The sequence below is a fragment of the Amblyomma maculatum genome, chromosome 8 (assembly GCF_055883805.1).
Source record: "Amblyomma maculatum isolate TAMU_Amacu chromosome 8, ASM5588380v1, whole genome shotgun sequence".
NCBI classification, from domain to species: Eukaryota; Metazoa; Arthropoda; class Arachnida; order Ixodida; family Ixodidae; genus Amblyomma; species Amblyomma maculatum.
Window position 1 is genome coordinate 1285327 of NC_139351.1, and position 25390 is coordinate 1310716.

Genomic DNA, 25390 nt, shown 5'->3' on the forward strand with positions numbered 1-25390 from the left:
TTTAGATTGGTCAGTTCTAAGCTGCTTTGTATTCTGCTATCTTGTGGTGCTTCCTGATTTGTGGAGATTACCCTATCGTCGCTCTTAAATGACTCGGCAATAACTGATGTAATGTAGTTGACTGCGATGTTTCCCTATAAACAATTTCCCTCGTTATCTTGAATCCGATCCTGCTTTCTTTGATTCTTTTTCCCTAGCCAACTTATATTCTCACGGGTTCTATCGCTATCCGGATGGCAGTCCAGAAGGACAGGGTCAAAGGATGGGGTTGGGGCGCTGAGGCACAGGAGGCAGAGCAGCGGCGGCTCAGAACCATGCGCACTCCGCACGATCTTCGTCTTCTCCATCCAGAACTGACACGGTTAGCGCGGGTTACACTACTCCTCCCCCTGAAATGCACATCGTCCCGATGCGCGCTCCAGCGTAACTGAAACGTTAAATCGAGCAGAGCGCAGAGTCTGAATACGTGGTTGTAGCGTTCACAGCAAGTTTTGTGGCGAATCACATGCACCACTTCAGAATGAGGGGGCCGACGAGATGTGCTCGGAACAATCGGAATCGCCTCGTAATTCACGTCGCTTATACGGCGAACGACCTCGCATGGGCCAAAGTAACGTTTTAGGAGCTTCTCGCTGAGACCGCGACGGTAAACGGGAGTCCACACTCACACTTTATCACAAGTGCAAAATAAACTTCATGATGCCGAGGTTGTACCTGCGTGCATCGACGCGCTGGCGGTCTTGGATGCGTAGTCGTGCAACTGTCGGGCTTCTTCTGCGTGCTGGGTTACCAGTTGGACATAGTCGTAAGAGAAGGCCTCCGGCTCATGGGGAAGCATGGCGTCAAGCATGGTAATGACCTCTCGGCCATGCACCAGGCGGGACGGCGAAAACCCTGTTGTTTCCTGAGTTGCGGTGTTATAAGCGAAAGTTACGTAGGGAAGAATGTCGTCCCACGTACGGTGCTCGACGTCCACATATATAGATATCATGTCGGCCATAGTCTTATTTAGGCGCTCAGTTAGCCCATTCGTTTGGGGGTGGTATGCGATAGTTTTGTTGTGGTGGTTGTTGCTTAAACGCCAGATCTCTGCCATTAGGTAGGACACGAACGCGGCACCGCGATCTGTGATCACGACTTCGGGAGCACCGTGACGGAGGACGATGGACTCGACGAAAAACTTCGCTACATCAGCCGCTGTTGTAGAAGGTGAAGCTCGCGATTCAGCATGCCGCGTGAGGTAACCTGTAGCAACAGCAATCCAGCGGTGCCCCGCGTTGGGCGTAGGAAAAGGTCCGACATGCTGGAACGGAGTCATAGGCGGCGGAATGGGGTGAAGATGTCCTGCAGGTTGTACGGGCGAAGTCTTACGTCTTTGACATTCGCGGCAGGCCCTGGTATAGTGACGAACAGTCTTAGCAAATTGAGGCCAGTAATACTTAGAACGAATTCGTGCGGGTGTTCGGCTGTATCCCACATGTCCGGAAGTTGGGTGGTCATGACGGGAGTCCATAATTTCATTACGTAGGTCAGCCGCAACCACCGGTAGCCAAGACCTCGCACTCGCTGCGAAACTCTTTTTGTATAGTACATTGTTGCGAAGACGTAATGCGGGTAGAACGCGCAACAGGACGCGTGGAATGGTGCCTTTTTACCTTCCAGATAGGCGATTACTTCACGGATTTCAGTGTCGTGTCGCTGCCGCGCAGCCATATCGACCGTGCTTATGGTGCCTAAAAAAGCGTCTTCATACTCGTTGTCTTGACCGTCAGATGCTGATTCTATAGGGGGTCTCTCAGAGTGCTGAGGCTGAGCCAACATAGAGAGTGATGGTCGGTAACAACCTGAAATCGGCGTCCGTAGAAGTAGGATTTGAACTTATTAATCGCCCAAATAACCGCAAGGCATTCTTTTTCAGTGGTCGAGTAGTTAGTCTCCGCCATCGATAATGTTCGACTTGCGTAAACGATTACACGCTCGGTCCCGTTCTGTTTTTGAATGAGCACGGCTCCGAGACCCGTGTTGCTGGCGTCTGTATGAACTTCAGTCTCGGCGTCCTGGTCAAAGTGCCCGAGTACAGGGGAGGTCTGTAAGCTTTGTTTAAGGCGGTCGAATGCACGCTGCTCTTCATCCGACTACTGCTAGGCGACGTTCTTCTTCGTGAGATGAGTAAGTGGTGCAGCGACATGAGAAAAATTGGGAACAAAGCGCCTATAGTAAGCACAGAGGTCCAGAAACCTCCGTACGGCGTTCTTGTCCGATGGTGTAGGAAAGGAAGCGACGGCGGCTGTTTTATCGGGATCTGGACGAACACCCGCGCTACTGACGACATGGCCAAGAAATGTTAGGTCATCGTAAGCAAACTTGGACTTTGTTGGCTTCAGAGTGAGGCCTGCGCTTCTTATAGCTTGTAGTACTGCTTGCAGGCGAAGAAGATGATCGAAGAACGTGCTTGAGAAGATTGCAACATTGTCAAGGTAGACCAGACAAGTTTTCCACTTCAGTCCTGCGGAGACGGTGTCCATAACGCGTTGAAAGGTTGCTGGGGCGGTACAGAGGCCGAACGGGATCACTTTAAACTCATATAGACCATACGGGGTGATAAAAGCAGTCTTCTCTCGGTCGCGCTCATCAACTTCGATTTGCCAGTAACCACTTTTCAGATCTATCGATGAAAAGTAACGGGCATGTCGTAGATGATCAAGTGCGTCATTAATGCGAGGAAGAGGATAAACATCCTTCTCGGTGACGTCGCTGAGGCGGCGAGTCAACACAGAACCGAAGAGTGCCATCCTTTTAAGTTTACTAGTACCACTGGAGCTGCCCATGGGCTGTGCCAGGGTTGGATTATATCGTCAGCCAACATGTATTGCACTTGTTTCTGAATAACTTCACGTTCTTTGAAAGAAGCTCGGTAAGGCGACTGAAGAACAGGGTGAGCACCGTCATCGGTAATTATTCTGTATTTGTCAATGGTCGTCTGGCGAACTCCGGATGACGTAGAGAAGCAGTCTTGGAATTCTGCAAGCAGCGCTATCAATTTGGTTCTCTCACTCACAGAGAGATTATAGTGCAATGCTTACACCCAAAGGTGCATCGTTCTCCTGCGAAGAGGAAGAGAAAGAACCTTCGGACAGGGCAACAACTTGAATAGGGGCGGTAATGCTCTCGATGGTACCAAGAGCCGTGCCTTTCGTAAGGCGCTATGGAGTGCCACAAAAGTTGGTGACTAGGACGTGTACGCAGCCAGTATCCAGCTGCGCGAGACCTCGAGCAACGCCAAGACCCCGTTCAAGAAGCAGCTGAGCACTTCCTTCCAGCAGAACTTCGTCAGAAGCAACGTGATCGGACGTCACAGGGAGAAGTACGCTAGACTAGGGCGGTAAGGTCACGTGCTCCGCCAAGACGCGTGCCGTGCGAACTTGAGGCTTTGTTCGCGCCGAGGTATATTGAGGTTGACGAAGCATGAGGCGGCGGTCGGTAAAGTCGATTACAGCGCCGCAATCATTCAAAAATTCCATGCCGAGAATTATGTCTCTATAACATTTCGATAGTACAACAAAGGTAACCGGGCACCTGAGACCGTTAATCTCAATAAGAGCAGTGCATCTGCCGATTGGACTAACGAGGTGGACTCCAGCGGTTCTGATATAGGGGCCATCCCACTGCGTCGTTACCTTGCGAAGTCGGCGGCATAGCTCCCCACTCATAACAGAATAGTCTGCACCGGTGTCAACCAGTGCCGTCACGTCGTATCCGTGGATCACAACATCAAGGTTATTGTACACTGTTCCGCGACGGTCGTCGGAAGCTCCATCGGGGAGTTCGTCGTGAAGTTCGTCAGAAAGCTCGTCGGAAAGTTCGGCGAGAAGTTCGGTGCGAAGTTCGTCAGGGAGGTCGTCGGGTTTATCGTCGGTTCGCGTGGGGGAGCGGGGCGAAAAACGTGGGCTCTTTAAGAGGAACGGGTTCGGCAACGTCACCTCCAGACGTCGCCGGGCTTAGTTTTCCCGATGAGGGGACAGGCTTTCCCGTCGATTGCTGCGAAGGGGAGAATCGCACCGGCGGGACGGTGTCGAGCGAAGGTCGCGACGTGAAGACCGGTCGGGTGGTGGTGAACGGCGCAGATAATCTGCGATGTCGCGGGGTTGCTCGCCGAACTCCGGGCGGGGAGCATTCCGCTGGAAACCGCGAAGACCAAGCTCGCGGTAAGGGCAGCGACGGTAGACGTGGCCTGCTTCTCTGCAGTGGAAGCATAGCGGGCGTTGGTCGGTTGGCGTCCACGCGTCGGCCTTGCTCATCCATTGCAGCTGCGGGCGAAGGTCGTACGCAGGGATACGGGACTGTGTAGGTAAGTACTGACGGCGAACAGGTGGCGGTGGGGGCTGCTGCGGCAGCAAGCGACTAGCAACGGACGCGTACGTCTAAACGGGCTGAGTAGGTGAAGAAGCAACGGTGCACTGTGGATAAAGGGCATGTTGTACTTCTTCGCGAACAGCATCCATGAGGGCGCAGGATGCCGTACCATCAGCAGGTGGAAGTAGCTGCCATATCTCCTCTCGTACAACTTCGCGGATGATCTCGCGCAGGTTTGCGGTGTCGAGGGAACCAACCGGAAAGCGAGCAGCTGAAATGTTCGAAACGCTGGGACCTCCAGCAAGGCGACGATAATGGTCCGCTCGCGTAACCAAGGCTCGCTCAATGTTCGTCGCCTCATTTACAAATTGTGCCACTGTAGTCAGCGGATCCCGAATAAGCCTGCCGAAAATGTCACTCTTGACGCCCCGCATGAGTGCACGCACCTTTTCATCCTCGGTGGCACGGGGATAGGCCAGGAGCTAAGTCGTAAAACGTCTTGAACAAAACTTGTCACTGTGTCATCGGGTCGTTGCACTCTTGTTTGCAGAGATCGTCTGCTCGCTGTCGCCGATACTGATTGGCGTACGTCCTCGTGGTTTTCGAACCAGTGCCGAGCAGTAAAGGGGTCTTCTACGACAACAGAGAAACTACGGTACATTGGGAGAAACTTTGATGCATGCTTGTGTTTATGTATGCGTAATTACAAAGCACTCTGTTTCTCAAGAGCCAAGGATCTCGTGACTCTTTGGCTTCATGAGACAAGCAGGGTGATCCGTTCGTTAGAGTAGCGGTATCTCACAGTCTTTCAAAACCCCTGCAACAAAACTGCGGCAGCACTCTATGCGAACGGCCAGCGAGTGTCGACATCGAGCCATGACTTTGCCTTCACTATTTAATACGGATCAATATGGTGCCGGAGGAACCACGCACGTGTATACAAAAACACAGGAAGAGAACGCACGCACAACTACACTGGCTACCATTGTCTACGTACTGTGTGGCCGTGATTTTTACATAACTGACAGGAAGCGAGTGGCCAAGCAAAATATACCATCAGGGAGATACGATGATGTCTGCGCTGCGGAGGGAATGACCGATGAGTGGCGCTTGGAAGGTGATGTTGTTAGCAATAGGAACGTGATAGAACTTGTGAGCGTAGCTATTGTATGTCTTAGTTGAATATTAGGAAGGATCGCATTACATTTAAGGGCTGATACACTGATAGGAAGCATAATCATGAAAGATAAAGCAGGCTGCACGGTTTTGGATCGATTCAAGATGTTAGAAAGATTAGTCCGGCAAGGGTCCAAACCGAGCATGCACATTCCAGTTTGGACCTGATAAGAGATCTATAAGTGAAGGCCTTTACTTAAAGAGAAGCAAATTTCAAATTTCACCAAAGAAAGCCGAGGGTACGGTTGGCGCCGTTAGCGACTTGCGTTATGTGGGAGGAATATGAAAGATTATGTCTAAAGATAAATCTGAGATATCTATGACACAGAAGATATTGCATAGTTACCAAAAAACTACGTGAAGGATAAATAAGAATGGCGGCGATGGAGAAAAACGTAGCGAGGTTTTGTTAACATTTAAGGACATTACCACGTTTTACACCACTTTTCAACTGCTTGTAGGTCGCGTTGTAAAGTGAGGACGTCTGAATTATTGTTGACGGGGCAGAAAATAACACATTCATTTGCGGACAGACGTCCCTATGTCAGAAGATATATCATTAGAGAAGTCACTGATGTAAATTAGGAAGAGAAGGCGACCCAGAACGGACCGTTGCGGTACACCAGAGATCACAGGAGACAAATGGAAGAAGTAGTTATTTGCAAAAATCAACTGATGGCGACCAGACTATGTAACCAATTAAAGACTAAGGGGTTAAGGTTCAGCCGTGAAAGCTTCAAGGAAAGTCGGTTATGGGGAACTTTATCAAAGGCTTTCTTGAAGTGTAAACTTGTGAATGTACAGGTACGTTCAGGTCCATTTGAGAGCTGATGTCATTAGTGAAAAGTGAGAGCTGAGTATCACACGATAAGTTCTTAAGAAATCCATGCTGACTATGATGAAAGAATAAGAAATAAGAGACCGCATTATTTGTGACATTAGTTTAGAACATACGCTTGTATTAGAAATCGAGGCAAAATGTCAAAGCTCTTCCCTGAAGACGTTGTGCGCCACCCCAGTTCGCTCAGTTTCAAGACAGCTGTCAAAAACCTCCTTTTGGGAAGCCACTCATACCTCATGTAAAACCTCTACACAGGAGCATTTGAGGTATGAATAAATACATAAACATGGCAGCTGCAGAACACGCATAAGCCATCCGTGCTGCCAAATTTCAAAATGCCCATTTTGTGCCAGCGAAGAGCAAGCACCTGACAGAGACGTGCGTCCGAATTCATAGCAGCCTTGCTGTAGGGAAGAGAGAGAGCAGCGGTAGCCTGCCTAGATGCGGGCAACGATGGGGCGGCAGCCTTCTCTTGGCAGATAATATGTTAGCTCACGCTGCCTTATGTTCCGAGCCGCGAAACGTAACTCTACCTGTCTGTTTTTGTTGGCTCAAACACCGGTCAACATGACTATCTAAAATTGGCACAGAATGGTTATCCTGCTCGCTGGCTGCACTTCGGCTACCTGATATCGTATTACCTCCGATTTCCTGTCTGTAGGTCATCTTAATCGGTTAAATGACCAATCGTTGTGACAGTCAACTGAGCTATGAATTCCTTAATTTTATGTTAGCGTCAGTTCTCTCGGCCTCCTTCAAAAAGTGAGCTGAATCTGTGAACCTGCCTTTAAGGGCTTAAGTGGCACGAATATCCGCCTCGCATAATTGCTGGTTTAGAGCTTTAGTGAGTTCATGTCCTGCAAAGTAGAATAAATGAGGACAACTTTCGAGACAGCGAGAGCTCTAGGTGGCGACACGGGTTCAGACATTGCTCAAGCGAACTCTACCTTTTAAAAGCCAATGTGTCGCATGCATTTTAAGTCAGTATCTTGGTATAAATATATTTCCACTATCTTTTTATCAGTCGGTATGTGAACTGAATGAAAATTATTTCAACCTAGGTTCTTCATTCGAAACTTTGTTCAAACCACAGGCACAGCATTCAATTAATTTCTAATCTCCGCTAAAAGTAATTCCAGCCATTCCCTATGTATATCCTTTTATTTAAATTTGGTCATATCAAGCCGCCACCCTATGCGCCAATCTCTGCATAAAATCTTTAACCATGGTTTTCCAGATTTCCTAAAAAAATGTCTAGAAATGTATGCGCTTCACCGAAGAATACCTAAGGTTAAGATCTAAACAGTAAACATTACTAGAAAGAAAACTGTCACCTGGTAGCTGGTCAGCACACCATTGTGTCGACGAGGTGGTTTCCATTGTATTCTCAGGCTGTCTTCAGTCTCGTTCAGTGACTGGATGCTTTCGGGGGCGTCTGGAGCTGTGGAGTCAGAGAAGGTTTCATTGATTTAGGTTTTAAATAGAATCCTTGAAGGACACAGGCGCCAGACAGGTCACGGCCAACTGTGCTTAGTTTTTTCCTACCTCCTCGTCTTTTCCAGCGATCAAAAAGCAGCGACCAAGAAATCATTGCAAACCAAACGAAGTACTGGCTTTGCGCAAACCTTCGCTTGTGAACTCCAACCTGCGAATAACATCTGTTTTTGCGATCGCTATTAGCCGAATAGTTCCTTATCGAAACTCGGTAAGTCAATTTTTCTGTATAGAAAAGACCCCTTTCACCATGGCGACCAGTCCATCGCATACGGGCAGAAGCAGTATGCTGCGGCGAATACTTCAGTTTCAAGACATAAGTCGCGAAGGAATCTAACGAGCAGCATTCTTCAGCAGCTGCCACACGGGAAGCAGTGGCTTCTCGAAGGCTCTCCTAATATGCGTTAACTGCGACAAGGCAGACGCATGCAGCATTGTTACCGCAATCGAGGTCTGTAGCGTAATAGCCAAATTGTACTCTAAAACCGCTTTGGACGCCATGGTGATGAAATTTTCGCTTTGCGCGAAAGCTGACTGTTGGTTATTTCTACTCCCGAAAACGTTCTCATGAAAGCAAGAGAGGGCACTTCAACAAGATAGTTAAGCGGGCCAGTTGGTGATACATCATCCAAAAAACAGCGCCAACAAACGGGGACGAAAGGAAGAAAATACAGGAACAAGCGCTGACTCTCAACTAAAGTATAATCGCAGGAACCACGTTTATATGAAGTTGATGTTGTTTTTTCTGCCCCTAATAAGCTCAATAAAATTTGTTCAGTGGTAGAAAATAAGTCGCGCAATCCTCATAAATCTGCAGCGTCTTGTGCTGTTAAACACGATAAAAGATTTGGGCCGTGCTCCAAAGGGGCAGTTTGTAAAATCCCCCGCTCCTGTGGTCAGATATACATTGGGCAAACGGGACGATGTATTAACACACGACTCAGAGAACATCTCAACTCATTAGAATCTAATCGCTCCTCTAATCTAGTTGATCATTGCCTTGAGTGTCAATCCTGTTTTCCGTTCTTGCATTTTACTGACATTTTGTACAAACACGCCGACCAGTTGACCACGGAAATCATCGAGGAGTATAATATGGCTAAGAAAGAAAGATTGTGTGTCAGCAAACCTGCCCTGCTCCTGCGTGACTGTGAGGTTGCATATCTGGACATCACATAGTAACACGTGCATTCTGGTTTTGGTGTTTTATTGTTTCTGTTTCTTATATAAACGTGTTTCCAGCGATTAAACTTTAGTTGAGAGTCAGCGCTTGTTCCTGTGGTTTCTTCCTTTCGTCCCCATATGTTCGCGCTGTTTTTTGGAAGAGGGCACTTAAAACACTATAAGCGCATAATTTTGGTTGCATGTTTAATATTTGCAATTATGCACAAGGTGTTCCTATATACCCATTATTACGTGCTATTTGCCTACGATGATCGAACAATTCATAATTATATATATTTTCTCACCTGCTTCGCTCTCAACCTCATAGCGGTGGATATCACTTCACAGTCAGGTGTAGGTGACGTCAGGAATGAAAAACATATTGCGATATATTTGTTTCTTCGTCGTCTTAACTCATTGTAACCTAAGCCGACCTACCCGAAGGAGAGGAATCTAAACCAGTACAGTACCAGCGATTATAAAGGTGATTTTTCATTCAATCATGACACCTCGGATTTACTCTAACATCTTAACAATCGCACAGATCTTAGAACCAAGACATGTGCGAAGAAAACTATTTAAAAGTTATTTAGCGCTCGTAGCAACAACACTTGGTGATTCGTGTGCAGTGGTCATTAAGAAGGAGAATGCAACCAAAATTTTGTTTTATGGTGCTTTAAGACCGGTTATAGACACCAAAGGGCACAAAATAAAAGTATCAGTCAGATATTTGTTTTCTTCCTTTTATATTTTGTTACGACTGGGTATAACAAGCACATTAACTAAGTTTGCCTTTACTGCGAGCTTCAGTTATCAAACATTTGGAGCAGCGTACCGGAATAAAAATCCAAGGCACCTAGTTCAATTTCCACTCTGTCCAAATAACCGAATACCTCTTTAAGTACAATCGTTCCATCGACTTATAAATTTACAATTTATTTTGCTCTGCTCAGAGGAAGCTTCGCCGCAACTAAAATTCCGCTAATTTCGTGTTTAAAAACTGGATACATCAGGCACTCACTGATGACGTTACAAGGCTACCGGAGTTTTTGCACTAGAATCTGTGGACATCGATTAATGCCGGACTTGATTGTTAAGGAGCCGTGTAAAGCTTTAGCCTCAAAACCAGCAATGTCGGTAAAATGCTTTTAGCGTATTTTTTATTATTTCTGGTTATTTAAAAATTACTTCGATAAGTTGAGCCTGATATTTTGTGCCGGTCACTGGCGGAAAAACTACGGGACTCTTTCAACAACGAGCGGCTGCACTAAGCGAATAATATCGCCATAGCGGTTATTAGCAGCGCGATGCGGTAGCCGCCGTTTGGTAAAACCATCTTTTATCTTATTTGCGAAGTTTTTCGTACTGTACACGTGTCCTTTACTCTGAAACTGCCAGGAAACCGAAGGCCAATGCCAAGTGACAACCTACACGCGACTCTTACACATCCTCATCTGGACTATGCTCACTGAAGGGCTCTGCATAATTTATCCAATTAGCCCGGGGGTCAAGTGGATGCAGCTAGCATTCACTGGGATCTCCTAAAGTAGAGTTTGTAAGTAAAACATAATGATCCCTTTGAGCGTCCGGAAATAAGTAGGCGCTTTTCAGGGTCAGAGCGAGGAAAAGCAATCTTTATACTTTAGAACAGTTGCTTGGCGGGCTAGTTGGTTTATATCTAAATTGTATTGCAGCGCGAACCACAAGAAGGGACGACGACAGACAGAGTGAAAAGAGCGCTGACTTCCAACTATTTATTTCTCTGATATGCCACGCATTTATAAACATTTGAAGCTTCAGCAGGAAAGAGCGGGAAAAGCAATCAGCATGAAAGGCATAGGCGATAGGACAAGGCCCTAATCACCATCGATCCAGAAACTTCAGCTCTTTCTTGGTTAGTGCGACTGATGGCATGCTTACACACCTTTCCTCTGTACGAGCTATGTTTACCGCCTCAATTATCTCCCTGACACACTGATCATTGTGCCGAGCAACGATTGTGCTTTTTTGGAACGCAGGCACGAAGGTTTTCTGCGGCGACGTGTAGACTCATCGCCACAATTACGACAGTGCGTGCTAAGATGGCCCTGGTCACCATCATTTACACTCTTGTTGTGTTCTTTCAATCTGGTATTTATACACCTGCCGGTTTGTCCAATGTATTCGTGTCCGCAGGACAACGGAACGCGATATACAACACTTTCGTCGCAAGTGACCAACCGATTCTAGTGTCTAATCATGCACGATTTTTTCTTTTTGCTATAGCACGGGTTAGTTTTCTTGCATAGAACTGATAGTTTGAGTGGGCTCGAAAACACGTCAACGCCTGCGCGCTTTCCAATCTTCTTCAGGTTGTGGGATGTCTGGTGGATATACGGAATGACTGCTACCCTTTTGCGTGCATCTGGGCCTGTCACAGCATTCTTTTGAGATTGTCGGACTTGTTTCATTTTCTGGAGCAGGCCCTCGGCCACAGAAACTACAAGGGCCTCCGGCAACCCCGCGTCAGACAGGCGTCTATTTTGCAGAGCTAGACTTTCTTTAAGCATATGGTCACAGGATTTAGTCAGGGCATTTACAAAACAATATTTGACAACGCTGCGCTTTACAAGCTTGGAGTGGGCAGATTCAGTGGGTAATAAAAATTTTTCCCACGTGGTTCATACCCCCAACAAACATGGTTATTACAAAACTTTAGTCTTAGCTCCAAAAATCTAATGGAATGGTTGTTGGGCATTTCATGCGTAAAAATTAAAGGTGTTAAGTTTCGCTTGAATGTGTCAAGCACGTCTTCAGCTTTTACATGAAAATCCGCATTGGCATTGTCAATTATGATTAAAAAGTCATCTACAAATCTAAAAACTTGGACAACACTTGTACCTTCGAGATTACTTTCGATTATTCTGTCGTGTATGGCTAGAAACAAGTCGCTAATGACCAGGGCAATACATGATCCAATGCATACTCCGCGTTTTTGCAGGTAAAAACCTTTGTCCCAGGTGGCAAACGTAGATCGCAGGTACACATCAAGCAATTCTAGAAAGCCACTAACATGTAAACCACAACTGTTCTGGAACGAAACGCCACCCATCCTATCGATGGCCTGTTCAACACATGATAGCAGGGCATCATGCGGCAAAGAGTAAAGAAGGTCCTTTATGTCTATGGAAAAGGCCGATACATTTGCAGTCTCATGCTGCCGCAAGTATTCAACAACCTGTTCAGAGTTCTTAACAAGGAATGGGTCTTCAATTGTTAGCATGGCCAACTTATCCTGCAGAAAAAGAGCGAAACATTTCTGCCACGTTTCCTTTTCTGAAATAATCACACGAAGTGGACAGCCATCCTTATGAGTTTTTGCAGAAAAGAACATGTCTAAACAAGGTTTTTCCTTGTCCTGACTTTGCTTGACGAGTGTTTGTAATCCTAACCGCTTGCACAGTTTTTTTGCCAAGGCCTTAGCTTTCTTTAGTCCTAATTCGCTCATTCTGTTAAAATTGCTCTCGATAGCTTCGGAGGCTTTCTTCCGGAAGAGGTCATGCGGAAAAACGGCAAAACCACCCTCTTTATCAGCCGTGAGAACACAAAGTTAGTCCTTGCACAAAACACAATTTTCAACGGCACAGTGCGTCTTGACCTCACTGCGCTCTCGAGAACATCTACTCCCTGGGACATACAGTTGCTTTTCTGATCTTCCGGTGCGAATCTTGCAACTTGGCTATCCATAGCCAGCATTTCCGGCGCATTCTTCCTAGGTTCGACAGCACACTTTGGCCCGAGCTGTAGGGTCCGTAGAATATCCCCCGGAATATCCGCGTCCCCTTCGATGTGAAGAGGGTTGCAGGGCCTCACTTCTTTCTTGACGGACTGAAGAGCTCGAAGCCAACTCAGTAAGCCATGCTAGCGGACCTCCATTATCTGATCGATGTTCCTACGGCATTGCTGCCACATACGTGCAGCTACAGTGCCTAGAATATATTCTAGGCACTATAGTGCAGCCGTACAATACGTACAGCCGTATAATTGACAATGCCAATGCGGATTTTCATGTAGCAGCTGAAGACGTGCTTTACACATTCAAGCGAAACTTAACACCTTTAATTTTGACGCATGAAATGCCCAACAACCATTCCATTATATTTTTGGAGCTAAGGCTAAAGTTTTGTAATAACCATGTTTGTTAGGGGTATGAACCACGTGGGAAAAAATGTTTATTACCCGCTGTATCTGCCCACTCCAAGCTTATAAAGCGCAGCGTTGTCAAATATTGTTTTGTAAATGCCCTGACTAAATCCCGTGACCATATGCCTAAAGAAAGTCTAGCCCTGCAAAATAGACGCCTGTCTGACCCCTTACAAAAATGGATATTGAATTTCTGTTACCCACGTAATGTGTTTTTGATGAGTCATCAACCACTCAAAGGAGATTCAAGATTAGATGTGTTTTAACATCGTATCCGCAGCAGACTTTCCTTTGAGATCACACATGAAGTTTTGTGCTTGGAAAACGCAACAGTATTTTTGGGTAGGATCTAATGTGGAAATACATTGACTTTATCAAATGAGGAAATGTATACATCACTAAGTGAATATATATTATTTCTTTGTAAACTGCACACTTTCAGAGCCCTATGTTTTCATTTCTGATTAGCATATGTAGGATGTTGCCTAAGCAACAATTTTTATGTGTTTCAACATGAGATCCGCAACAGACTTTCATTTGAGATTACACAAGAAGTTTTGTACTTGGAAAACAAAACAGTATTTTTGTATAGGAGCTAATGTGGAAATACATTGACTTTCTCAAATGAGGGAAATTACACATCACTAAGCGAATGTATATTCTTTACTATGTTTTCATTTCTGTTTAGCATGCACTGTAAAAACAAAAACAACTTTTTGGACATTTGTTTCATTCAAAACACGCTTACACCCTGCGTCTTGGGCGTTTGTGCCATTGCAAATCACTTCTTGCCAAGCGAATGGGTGCTGTGGTTGGACAATATTGTCACCAACACACGTAGCAAGCAGCACAACAACCGAGCTGGCCCTTTTTAATCAAGCGAAAACTCGAGAGAGACGAGGATGACGCTTAGCCACGTGCCAAGCCATTCGGCCACTTGGTGGCGCCAGAAGATGGTCAGCAGTGTGGCATTGCCCCCCTTCCAAGGGGCATCGACCCGATGCCGCAAACGTAGGGGAATAGTCGAAAAGCGGGGCAAGTAATACGGGAAAGTCTCTGGCTCTGGTTTGGATCCTGAATTGGTTTACCGATTGTAATAGGGCTTCATTCTGGCAACGTGAACTATTTCAGATTTCGGCTGCCGAGAGGAGCGTACAGTGCCTTGTGGTAGCACCTCGTAGTTCACCGCGCTGAGGCGGCGGAGCACCTCGTAAGGTCCAAAGTATCGCCGCAGAAGCTTTTCAGAGCGCCCTCGCAACCGTATTGGGCTCCATACCCAGACTTGGTCGCCGGGCGTGTAAGTCACCTCTCGGTGTCGCAGGTTGTAGCGCTGGGCGTCGTGTACTTGTTGGTGCCGAATTCGCTGTCGGGCAAGCTGGCGTGCAGCTTCTGCGTCACGAATAAATTGGTCAGCCCCCACGACAGTGGAGGGAGCAGAATCTGGAAGAAGCATGGCATCCAGCATAGTCGAGGGTTCGCGTCCATGAACCAAATGAAATGGAGTGAAGCGTGTTGTTTCCTGGAGTGCAGTATTGTATGCGAACGTGATGTACGGCAGAATCCGGTCCCAGTTCCCATGATCATCGTCTACATACATAGAAATCATATCGGCAATTGTCTTGTTAAGCCGCTCAGTCAGTCCATTAGTTTGAGGATGATAGGCTGTTGTCTTGCGGTGGGTGGTGCCACTGAGTCGAAGTACCTCACTCGTGAGTGCCGACGTAAACGAGGTTCCTCTGTCAGTTAAGACGACTGTTGGCGCACCATGACGGAGTACAATGCTGTGAATGAAGAAATGCGCAACTTCATCTGCGGTACCACGTGGAATGGCCTTGGTCTCGCAGTAGCGGCTAAGGTAGTCAGTGGCAACCGCTATATACCTGTTACCCATGGAGGACTTCGGAAATGGGCCCAGTAAGTCCATGCCGACCTGTTGAAATGGGAATTTCGGGGGATCGATAGGCTGTAAGAGCCCAGCTGGTTTAATGGGTGGTGTTTTCCGCCGCTGGCACTCACGGCAGGTACGGACGTAGCGGTGCACAATGGCAGCTAGCCTGGGCCAGTAGTACTTTCGGCGTATCCGTGCCAATGTGCGAGAAAACCCGAGATGGCCGGAAGAAAGGTCATCGTGGCACGCACGAAGAACTTCGTCATGTAGCGTTGTGGGTACTACAAGCAGATAAGCAGTTTCTGTTGGACCGTAGTTCTTCTTGTAGAGCACACCATCACGCAGGCAAAATGACGACAGTCCGCGCCTGAAGAGCTGAGGAGGAGATGACACGGTTCCTTCGAGGTATTCAATGAGGGGTAAAAGTTCAGAGTCAGCCCGCTGCTTTCGGGATAAGGTGGACGTCGCGATAACACCAAGGAAAACGGAATCGTCGTCGGAGCCATCCGCGTGGCAGGGAGTAGGGGCGCGGGACAGACAGTCAGCATCACTGTGTTTCTTGCCGGACTTGTGCACGATTGTAACGTCAAATTCTTGCAACCGAAGGCTCCATCGAGCAAGCCGACCCGATGGATCTTTCAGGTTTGCCAGCCAACACAGAGAGTGATGGTCGCTCACGACACGAAACGGACGACCGTACAAATACGGACGAAATTTCATGACTGCCCACACAACAGCGAGGCACTCCTTTTCGGTAGTTGAATAATTAACTTCGGAACGGGACAAAGTGCGACTGGCGTAAGCAATGACACGTTCTGCACCGTCCTGCCACTGAACAAGGACCGCACCGAGGCCAACGTTACTGGCATCCGTGTGCAGTTCCGTGTCGGCCTCTTCGTCGAAGTGGCCAAGTATTGGCGTACATTGGAGACGGGACTTGAGTTCCGTGAAAGCGTTTTCCTGGTCGGGGCCCCAAAAGAACGGCTCGGCGTCTTTTGTCAGGCGGGTCAGAGGCTCAGCGATCTTGGAGAAATTGTTAACAAAGCGACGATAGTACGCGCAGAGGCCGAGAAATCGACGCAAGCTTCGTTTATCCGCTGGTTTGGGGAATGAAGAGACAGCGGCCGTCTTCTCTGGGTCTGGGCTAACACCTCGAGCGCTGACAATGTGGCCGAGAAATTTCAGCTCGTTAAAAGCAAAGTGGCATTTTTCGGGTTTTAGAGAGAGACCGGCAGATCGGATGGCCTCGAAGACAGCGCGCAAACGTTTCAGGTGCTCGTCGAACGTGTCCGAGAAAATCACAACGTCGTCGAGATATACGAGGCATGACTGCCACTTCAGACCAGAGAGTACAGTGTCCATCATTCGCTGAAATGTGGCAGGGGCCGAACACAGGCCAAACGGGAGCACTTTAAATTCATACAAACCGTCTGGCGTAATAAAAGCGGTCTTCTCACGGTCTCGCTCGTCAACCTCTATTTGCCAATATCCACTGCGGAGGTCAAGGGACGAAAAGTAAGTGGCATGGCGAAGGCGATCGAGGGAATCGTCTATGCGTGGCAGGGGGTACACATCCTTTTTCGTGACGTTGTTGAGGCGTCTGTAATCCACGCAAAACCTCAAGGTTCCACCCTTCTTTGCGACGAGGACAACAGGCGAAGACCAGGGGCTCGTCGACGGTTGGATAACGTCGTCCTGGAGCATTTCTGTTACTTGGCGGCGGATGGCATCACGTTCTTTTGAAGACACCCGGTAAGGACGCTGACATAGTGGACGTTGGTCATCGGCAACTATAATTCGGTGCTTCGTTAGTGGCGTCTGTCGGACCTTGGAGGTTGATGCAAAACAATCTCGGAACGAATTGACAAGATTCTCTATGCAGCGTTTCTCACTGGGCGAGAGGTGCGGGTTCACATCAGTCTGAATGGCTGTAGGCGTCGCATTGTCGGGGTCTGACGTGTCGGTTAAAGCGTACTGGCCTGTACATTCTCCAAGTTCTTCAAAATAAGCGACCGCCGTGTTCGCCGTCAAATGTTGGGGTTCACATGTGAAGTTTGTCACTAGCACGTTGGCTTGGCCACGGACAAGTTCGACAAGGCCCCGAGCTACACAAACTTCTCGAGTTAGAAGCAGTGACGTGTTAGCTTCAGCAATGCCACTCGTGCCGGTGCTATGATCACATTCGACTGTGACGAACTTGCTCGCACGCGGAGGGATCGTTATGTGGTCGTCACAGACACGCAACATCGTTTTCCGGAAGTCCGTGTTGCTATCAACGGCTCGCTTCGTTGAAAACGATACCATGAGCTGCTCCCGAAGGTCTATAACCGCACCATACTCTTGAAGAAAATCCATGCCGAGAATCAGACCTTTGCAGCACTCTTGTAATACGGCAAATGTGCCAGTGAAAGTAAAACCGCAGATCTCTATGCGGCAAGTGCACATGCCAATCGGCGTCATTACATGACCACCGGCGGTACGCATCATTGGCCCAGACCAAGGCGTCAGAACCTTACGGAGTGCCGTGGCTAGCTGGCTGCTCATGACGGAGAAATCGGCGCCGGTATCCACAAGTGCGGTCACATCGCAACTGTCGGCGGTTACAAAAATTTCCCCGGAAACAATGCGTTCGCAGCACGTCGGTAAGTTCATCGGATCGGGTCGTCGCCGCTCGGGCCGTCGCGTCAAATCGTCGGGTGGAGGCTGTTTAATCTGAAACGTAGCGGCGGCCCCACCCCCGGAGGTCGCCGTGTTTAGTTTTCCCGGTGAGGGGACGTGCCTCTGAATTGCCCAGAGGAAGAGTACCGAGTGGGCGAAGCAAAACGCTTCGGAGATGTCGATCGCGACCGCCGTTGTGGTGACATTGGCATTTTCTTTGCGTGCACTCGAGCTGAATGTTGTAAGTAACTCACGGCGAAAGGCTGCCCAGTTGACAAAGGATGCCTCGTGGTTCTCGAACCACGTCTTGGCCGAGTCTTGCAGCGCGAAGTACACATTCATTAGCTTCCGCTCGTCGTCCCATTGGTTAAATGCAGCCACACGGTCAAAACTGGCCAACCAGTCTTCCACATCCTCTAACCGGTCACCATGAAATGATGGCGGTGATCGCGGGGCGAGAAGGACGAACGGTGGGGCGTTGCTGGAAGGCTGGCTTGTCTGGCTGCTCGTCGTGGATGTCATGGTTCGTAGCGGGGTGGACAGCGGTTCAAACTCAGGTTGTAGGCCTCGCAGGCGACGGCTTGCTTTATGGACAGGAGTCGCGTCCACGCGTTGCTGAGCAGCGTCACTGACGTCTTCGGGGGCAACGTACATGGGATCTTACCCCGCACCTCCACCAAATGTCACCAACACACGTAGCAAGCAGCACAACAACCGAGCTGGCCCTTTTTAATCAAGCGAAAACTCGAGAGAGACGAGGATGACGCTTAGCCACGTGCCAAGCCATTCGGCCACTTGGTGGCGCCAGAAGATGGTCAGCAGTGTGGCAATATGCTTGAGGGTGTTACGGGCAAGGATATTGTTGTGTACGCGAACCGACGCACTGCCACACCGCCTCCAAGCTAACGGACGCAAGGCCGCTCCATTTCCAATGCCTCCTTGCACCTGCGAGCAGGCCGTTTTGGAGAGACTAGCAGGGGTACCCCGGGCTGCGCCGACGACGACGCGCGGACGTAACCCGAGCCGTGCGTTGGCTCGGAACTGGACCGTCCTGGGAGCATGTGCGCGACCAGGGCACGAGAAGCAATGCCTTCTTTATAATGCATGATATTTTGCGTGTTTCTTAAGCTTTCGAGCTCCTTCTTGCTCTGCGTATAGATCAGCCGAGCCCTCAGTCATCGCAACGCTTCCCGAAATGTTTAGATACAAATAAGATTTAGTTACCAGTAAAATAGTGTTGGCGCTACTGCGCTTGCCGGTATTGAAGCTTGCTCGCACTTTTTTTCCTTAAAGGTTCGTGCTACAGCTCCGTGTTCAGCGAAAATTACGCCCAGGGTAGCAACCACCGAAGAGCCAGCGCTGATAAATTTGCCAGCGATGCCAAACGCGACATGTTAAAATGACTGCAGTGGACAAAATAGTGCGCATAGGTATCTAGAACATTAGATGCAAGTTCTAATGGTCAAGAAGTTGTAATTGTTAGAGCAGCCGCAATGGCCTGTACACTTCGAAACATGCTTCGAAACATTATGTCCCAATCTTATGAATGCAGTCCAGACATAAGGAGCAAATACGTTACCGACATTACCAGTTCCCCGAATGGCCGAGTGGTTAGCGTAAAAAGCTACGGAGTAAGAGGTACCGAGTTCGAATCGCGCCAGGCTAGCAGTTTTTTTTTTCGCTTAGTTTTAATTTTTTTTTTATTTTTTAGCTTTTTTTAATGTAGTTGAGGTGCTTCGCTACGTTCTAGCTTTTACTTTTTATCCAAAAGTGCTCATTGGTCAACACTCATGAACAACACACAAGAAATGCACACATTAGGTACCAACCAGAAACACGGTGGCCAACTTTCTTGTGAAACTCATCAAAAATGCATCAAGAAAATGTATAGAAATGTTAATGTGCATGATGAGGAATGTAATTACCATTTAATCAGAAACTCATTAAGCTTTTTTGTAAGGGACGCGAGATTCCCGGAGGCCCTTGTAGTTTCTGTGGCCGAGGGCCTGCTCCAGAAAATGAAACAAGTCCGACAATCTCAAAAGAAGCCGTGACAGGCCCGGAAGCGCGCAAAAGAGTAGCAGTCATTCCGTATATCCACCAGACATCCCACAACCTGAAGAAGATTGGAAAGCGCGCAGGTGTTGACGTTGTGTTTTCGGCCCCACTCAAACTATCAGTTCTATGCAAGAAAACTAACCCGTGCTATAGCAAAAAGAAAAAGATCGTGCATGATTAGACACCAGAATCAGTTTGTCACTTGCGACGAATGTGTTGTATATCGCCCTCCGTTGTCCTGCGGACGCGAATACATTGGGCAAACCGGCAGGTGTATAAATACCAGATTGAAAGAACACAGCAAGAATGTAAATGATAGTGACCAGGGCCATCTTAGCACACACTTTCGTAACTGTGGCGATGAGTCTTCACGTCGCCGCAGATAACCTTGCGTGCCTGCGTTCCAAAAAAGCACAATCGTTGCTCGGCACAATGATCAGTGTGTCAGGGAGGTAATTGAGGCGGTAAACATAGCTCGTACAGAAGAAAGGTGTGTACGCATGCCATCAGTCGCACTAACCAAGAAAGAGCTGAAGTGTCTGAATTGATGGTGATTTGGGCCTTGTCCTATCGCCTATGCCTTTCATGCTGATTGCTTTTCCTGCTCTTTCCTGCTGAAGCTTCAAATATGTATAAATGCGTGGCATATCAGAAAAATAAATAGTTTGAAGTCAGCGCTTTTTTCACTCTGTCTGTTGTCGTCCCTTCTTGTGGTTCGCGCTGCAATACAAGTTACCTTTATACTTTACCTATTGTGTGCATGTTTAGGGAGCTTTAAAACGAATATTGGTCGTGTCGATTACATTAAAAAGAGCGCCTTAGGAAAACGCATTCCATTAATAACAAGGTCAGCACTTCCGGAGTAAAAATAAATAAAACTTCCCTAAAATATTTTTCTCCTGACTAATTCCATCTCGCGAGATCTTCGGTTGGTGAAAAATAGTTTAAATGGGAAGGCCTCGCTTCTTTGAGCCCAAATTTGCCACTAAAGAAGAATATGCGCTCCACGACTGCAGAAAAACGCACTTCACGTGTCCGAAAGGTCTTTGCCGTGCAGCCACCAGTGCTGGTGCTAACAAATAATAGAAACACTGTGCCACGAATGCGGTCCAGCATCAGCGTCGATCAGTGAGCTGAACCAGTGAAGGAACAAACGGTAGTAATGGCGTCGACTACTTCAGGACACTAGCCACGTCTGGTCTCAAGAGGAGCACGCTCTTCTTGTGCTTCAGCAGCCTTATGTCAATGCTTCCTGAAGGAAACTTTCCACTATTCCCTAGCAGCGTCATCTTACTTATAGGGCCAATGTATTCGCTTCCATGTCATTTATTCACATAAAGGTTGCTTTTCCAGAAACATTCAGCGACTGCGTATTCCTTGCAGTATGAGGTAGCCGCGTTTCGGAAGCGCCCTCATGCAACCCTTCAATTACCCCATCCAATGCACAAACAATGTGCAAAGCGACTCTTTCTTCGCCACTATTTCATTACCTTCCTGAAAAACATGCATGAATCACATGTCCAGAGCGATTGCCTTGATGTGGACGTCCGCGTCTTCTTATCAGGTGTTTTTTGTGTGTCTTTGGAGAAAAATTACAGTTTTGGTTATCACTGCCTACGATAACATTAGGTGAGGCCAATTTTTGACGCAACGCGGAAGCTTTAATCAAGACACGTTTAATTGATGCATATTGTAAAATGAAATGAAACAAACTTACGCATTTCCCTGGTCTCAACGTCGAGCACTGCGGAGAACGGCGAATATCCAGTGCCTTCATTCATAGCTTGTACCTACAACCACAGCCAGAAGTTTATAAACCTATAGCTTTTTGTGTGCGGCTGCAAATGAAACAGGTGAAACATCTCTAGAAAGTTATTCGCGTTAAAAAAGCCTGAATGCAAGTCTCAAGGTTTCTCTTAATGAGAGAGTTTTTAATTGAAATCATTTCAAACTTGGAGCTACGAATCCACGCATTGTTGATGATAAAGTCAATTTATTGCAGGATGACTGAAGGCGGCAAAATTTTGTTAGTTCTAAAGGAAAAAAAAATACCAAGGCATTCGTCGTGAATTCTCTCTCATACCCGTTCCCATAAAAAGCTCTATTATGTGGCATTGTAATTTTTTAACTTGTTCCAATAAAACGGCTCACTGCGAATCTTCAGTTATTATGAATTGCCGCACGACTATCGCGCAATGGGCGTTTCCACACTGACATTTTTACACAGACAATACTGATTCAGTTTTAACTTTAGTCTTTTCCTGCCACGATGCGAATCGCCAAAAAATGATTTTTGGCGATTCGCATCTTTTAAAAAATGCAAAAGTAATCCTCCATTTTTTTTCCCTAACAGAGAACTTAGAAGTGTCAAATTCGTAAAGTCCGAAAATCACAACAATATCTTTTTGCACAGACCCGAAAGCAGCGTAACACACACATCCTTCGTTGACAAAATAGTAATGTACAAGATGTGATTTTCAGGCATTCCCGGGTGGTTTATAGTTCACCTTTTACACTCACATAGCCTGTGATACGTTTATTTTAGGTTGGTGTACTGTTTGCTTGTGGACGACATATTTGTAAAGGCGTTTACTCTTACGCAAAATGTAACTCATCCCACCAATATTAAAGCACATTCTTCTCACGATTATGTTGGCCAGGTCGATTATGTTGGCGACGGTGCTTGCCCGACATTTCACGAGTAGAGCGTTCCAAAGAAGAGTCAAAGGAAATTCTCGAGTCCTGAAGCTGAAGTTGCCAGTCCTCGGCCTTCTCTCCCGACAAAAAACAAACAAAAAAACATGAGCGCCTAAAGCAAGCTCCATTACTTAGATAATACGGGCGCATTTGTCACGATTTTTAGCGCCTTTTGCGCGGCGGCCATATTTTGTGTAGTACTCCCACAGAGGGCATTTTAGAGAGCGCTTATTTACACTTGACAGCCGTGTGGTGCGGACGCGTGTTCCATCGCTCCTCCGATTGCACGTGGCTACCGGAAACGGACGGACTGGCGACAGCGGGAGCTTCCGAAGCGTCAAATAGATGAGTTCTTTCTTTTATTACCTTATTTCTTTTTCAGCTAGTTAGGTTAGGTGCAGCCTAAAGAATAGATTTTAGCTCTTGGTCCTAGCGGCCTGGTTTTTCGTGCCGGCAACTAGGTTTTCTTGGCGTTCATTGTTTAGCTATCTTGTTTAGATAAAAAAAAAATTTTCTAGGCTATTGGCATTCGCAGAATTGGTTTTTAAAGTGTGTTTGCTAGTCGTTTCTTGTGTCTTCTTTTGGCAATGTGTATATTCTGAGAATTCGTTATATATGTAGTTCAGTCGATGAGCGCTTAAGATGTGCAATCAAAAGAAGGTAAAGTGTGAGGCGCAGGTTAATCTCAAGGAAACGCGTTTTGACTCTGTAGGTGAAGCGGAAGGCAGCGACTTTTTGTGTCGGTGTTGCGTACTGAGTGCGCGTCTAGATAGATTTGATTAAGAAAGGGGCAGTTTAGTGTCTCGTGTGGATGATTTAGAAAATGAAGTACGTTTGTTAAGAGCGGAAAATCATAAACTGCTTGGACAGCTTACTCAATTTGAAAAAAAAAAAGGGCCGACTTTATCCTTGGAAACAACGAGGACGAACATTCCAATGCGGGCCACGTGGCTGGGGGCAGCACTGGCATGGAAGGCGTAAGCAAAGTAGGTCAGGCGGATCCGAACCGTCAGTTATTTAGAAGCAGCTAAGACGCCGGAAAATAAGGAAATAAGGAAGAATGAAAATCCCAGAGATAAGGACACAGATAACCGAAAGCAGGAGCCAACAGTTCGGAGAGGGAGAGAGAAGGCCCAGGAGCTTATCGCCGGAGATTCTAACATGAAAAGGTGCAAGCGAGATATCTTGGAACGTGTAAGGGGTGATAAGAGAGTGTTGGTTGGAGCCTTCCCAGGGAGAACAATGAGGGCAGTGCTAAAAGAGAGTAAAAATAGGCTGTTGAAGAATTCCGCAGAGCGCAGTATGGTAATAGTAGCCGCGGGGCTAAACGATGTCCTAAATGGTGACGCTGCAGGAGTGGTGGAAAGTTTAGCTACGGGAGTTGACGAGATCAGGGAGATAGCACAGCAGACGCAGATAGTTGTATGTACAGTACCAGAGGTGCTAGGATTGAACGGAAAGATGGAAAAGGACGTGGTGACAGTTAATCAGGACATAAGAAAGTTAAGCCTGGAGAAGCGTTTCGAAGTGGTTCAGGTAAACAGGGAGGTGCATAAAGCAGGTTTTGGTAGGGCTTTTCAGCGAGATGGCATTCATTTTAACAGAAGGTTGGGAGCAGAGATCGGCTGGCGCCTGGCAGGCAGGGCTGTAGTTTTTTTAGGTTGTCCGCGAGGACTCCGTGCACAGAGGTAGTTAGAAGCGAAGCAGAAGAAAGTGTAATAATGGAGGCTGAGCCCCCAAAAATGGCAAAGAGTAGGTCGAGAAAGAAAAGTACAAAAAAGAAATTTAACACTAGGATCAGCTACATAAACATGCAAGGAGGTAGAAAAAGAGTGAAATGGCTAGAGATAGAACAGCAGTTGAAGGATGACAAAATAGGTGTGTACGCTCTTTGCGAGACTCATCTCAGGGATCTAGAAGATCAGCCGTTTATAGAAGGCTACGTCTGGAAAGGGTGCCACAGAACGAGAACGGAAAAAAAGGGTGGAGGGGTAGGTATGTTGATACACCAGGGAACAAATTGGCAAAGAATTAAATCATCTTGTAAAGAACATATCTGGGTTGCAGGAACAATTGCTGGCATAAGGACATGGCTAGGGGTAGTTTATTTAGGAACAGGACATCAATGCAGACAAGAAACAGGGATCTTGTTGAATGTCTCAGTGACGATATAAGCCAGTTTGGAAACGGGGCCAATATTCTTCTACTGGGGGACATGAACGGCCACATCGACGATCTGGATGGATACACGGATTGTAACGGCAAGCTAATGCTAGATTTCTGTGAGCGACACGATCTAGTTATAGTAAATAGGGAAACAAAATGTGAAGGCCTAATCACGTGGGAATTCCGCAACAGGCAGACGACCATTGACTATTGTCTAATGTCACAGGAAATTTATAGAAAGGTCACAAAAATGGAAATAGACGAAGAAGGGGAGTGTAGTCTGGGAAGTGATCATAAACGTATTAGTCTGCAGATTGGGCCCTTGATGAAAAGAGAAATGGAACTTAGACAAAACGTAAACGCAAAATTAAACGACGATCAAATAGCGCAGATAGCAGCAGACATAGAGGAAGCAATAGAGAAAAGCCCCATGGAAGACTGGGATTATGAACAGGTAGAACTACTCATAAGGAGGAAAATTCAGGAGGTTAAAGTAGCAAACCGCTGGAATGGAAAGAGGATGCCACAGAGCTGGTGGAATAAGGAAATCAGGGAAGCTATTGAACAACGACGGGCTGCTTCAAGGGAACACCGAATGGCAAAGAAAGCACAGGTATCTAAGGAGGAAATCGACCAAAAATGGGAATCATATCGACAAAAGAAACTTCAAGTGCAGGCCCTCGTCCAAAGTAAAATAAGACAGTGCACCGATC

General features: G+C 47.1%; 1 protein-coding gene across 5 annotated transcripts in view; it reads right to left on the minus strand.

Moving 5' to 3' along the window:
- The window catches only part of LOC146180432 (receptor-type tyrosine-protein phosphatase T-like), a 680195-nt gene that overhangs the window by 213427 nt on the left and 441378 nt on the right, over positions 1-25390 (minus strand). For all 5 annotated transcript variants that reach the window (XM_084576027.1, XM_084576026.1, XM_084576025.1 and 2 more), the window contains 2 exons: positions 21532-21604; positions 7705-7811 (listed from right to left, as the gene is read on the minus strand). In XM_084576027.1, the coding sequence (XP_084432153.1) occupies positions 7705-7811; positions 21532-21604 (180 nt within the window). The remainder of the gene's footprint in view (positions 1-7704; positions 7812-21531; positions 21605-25390) is intronic.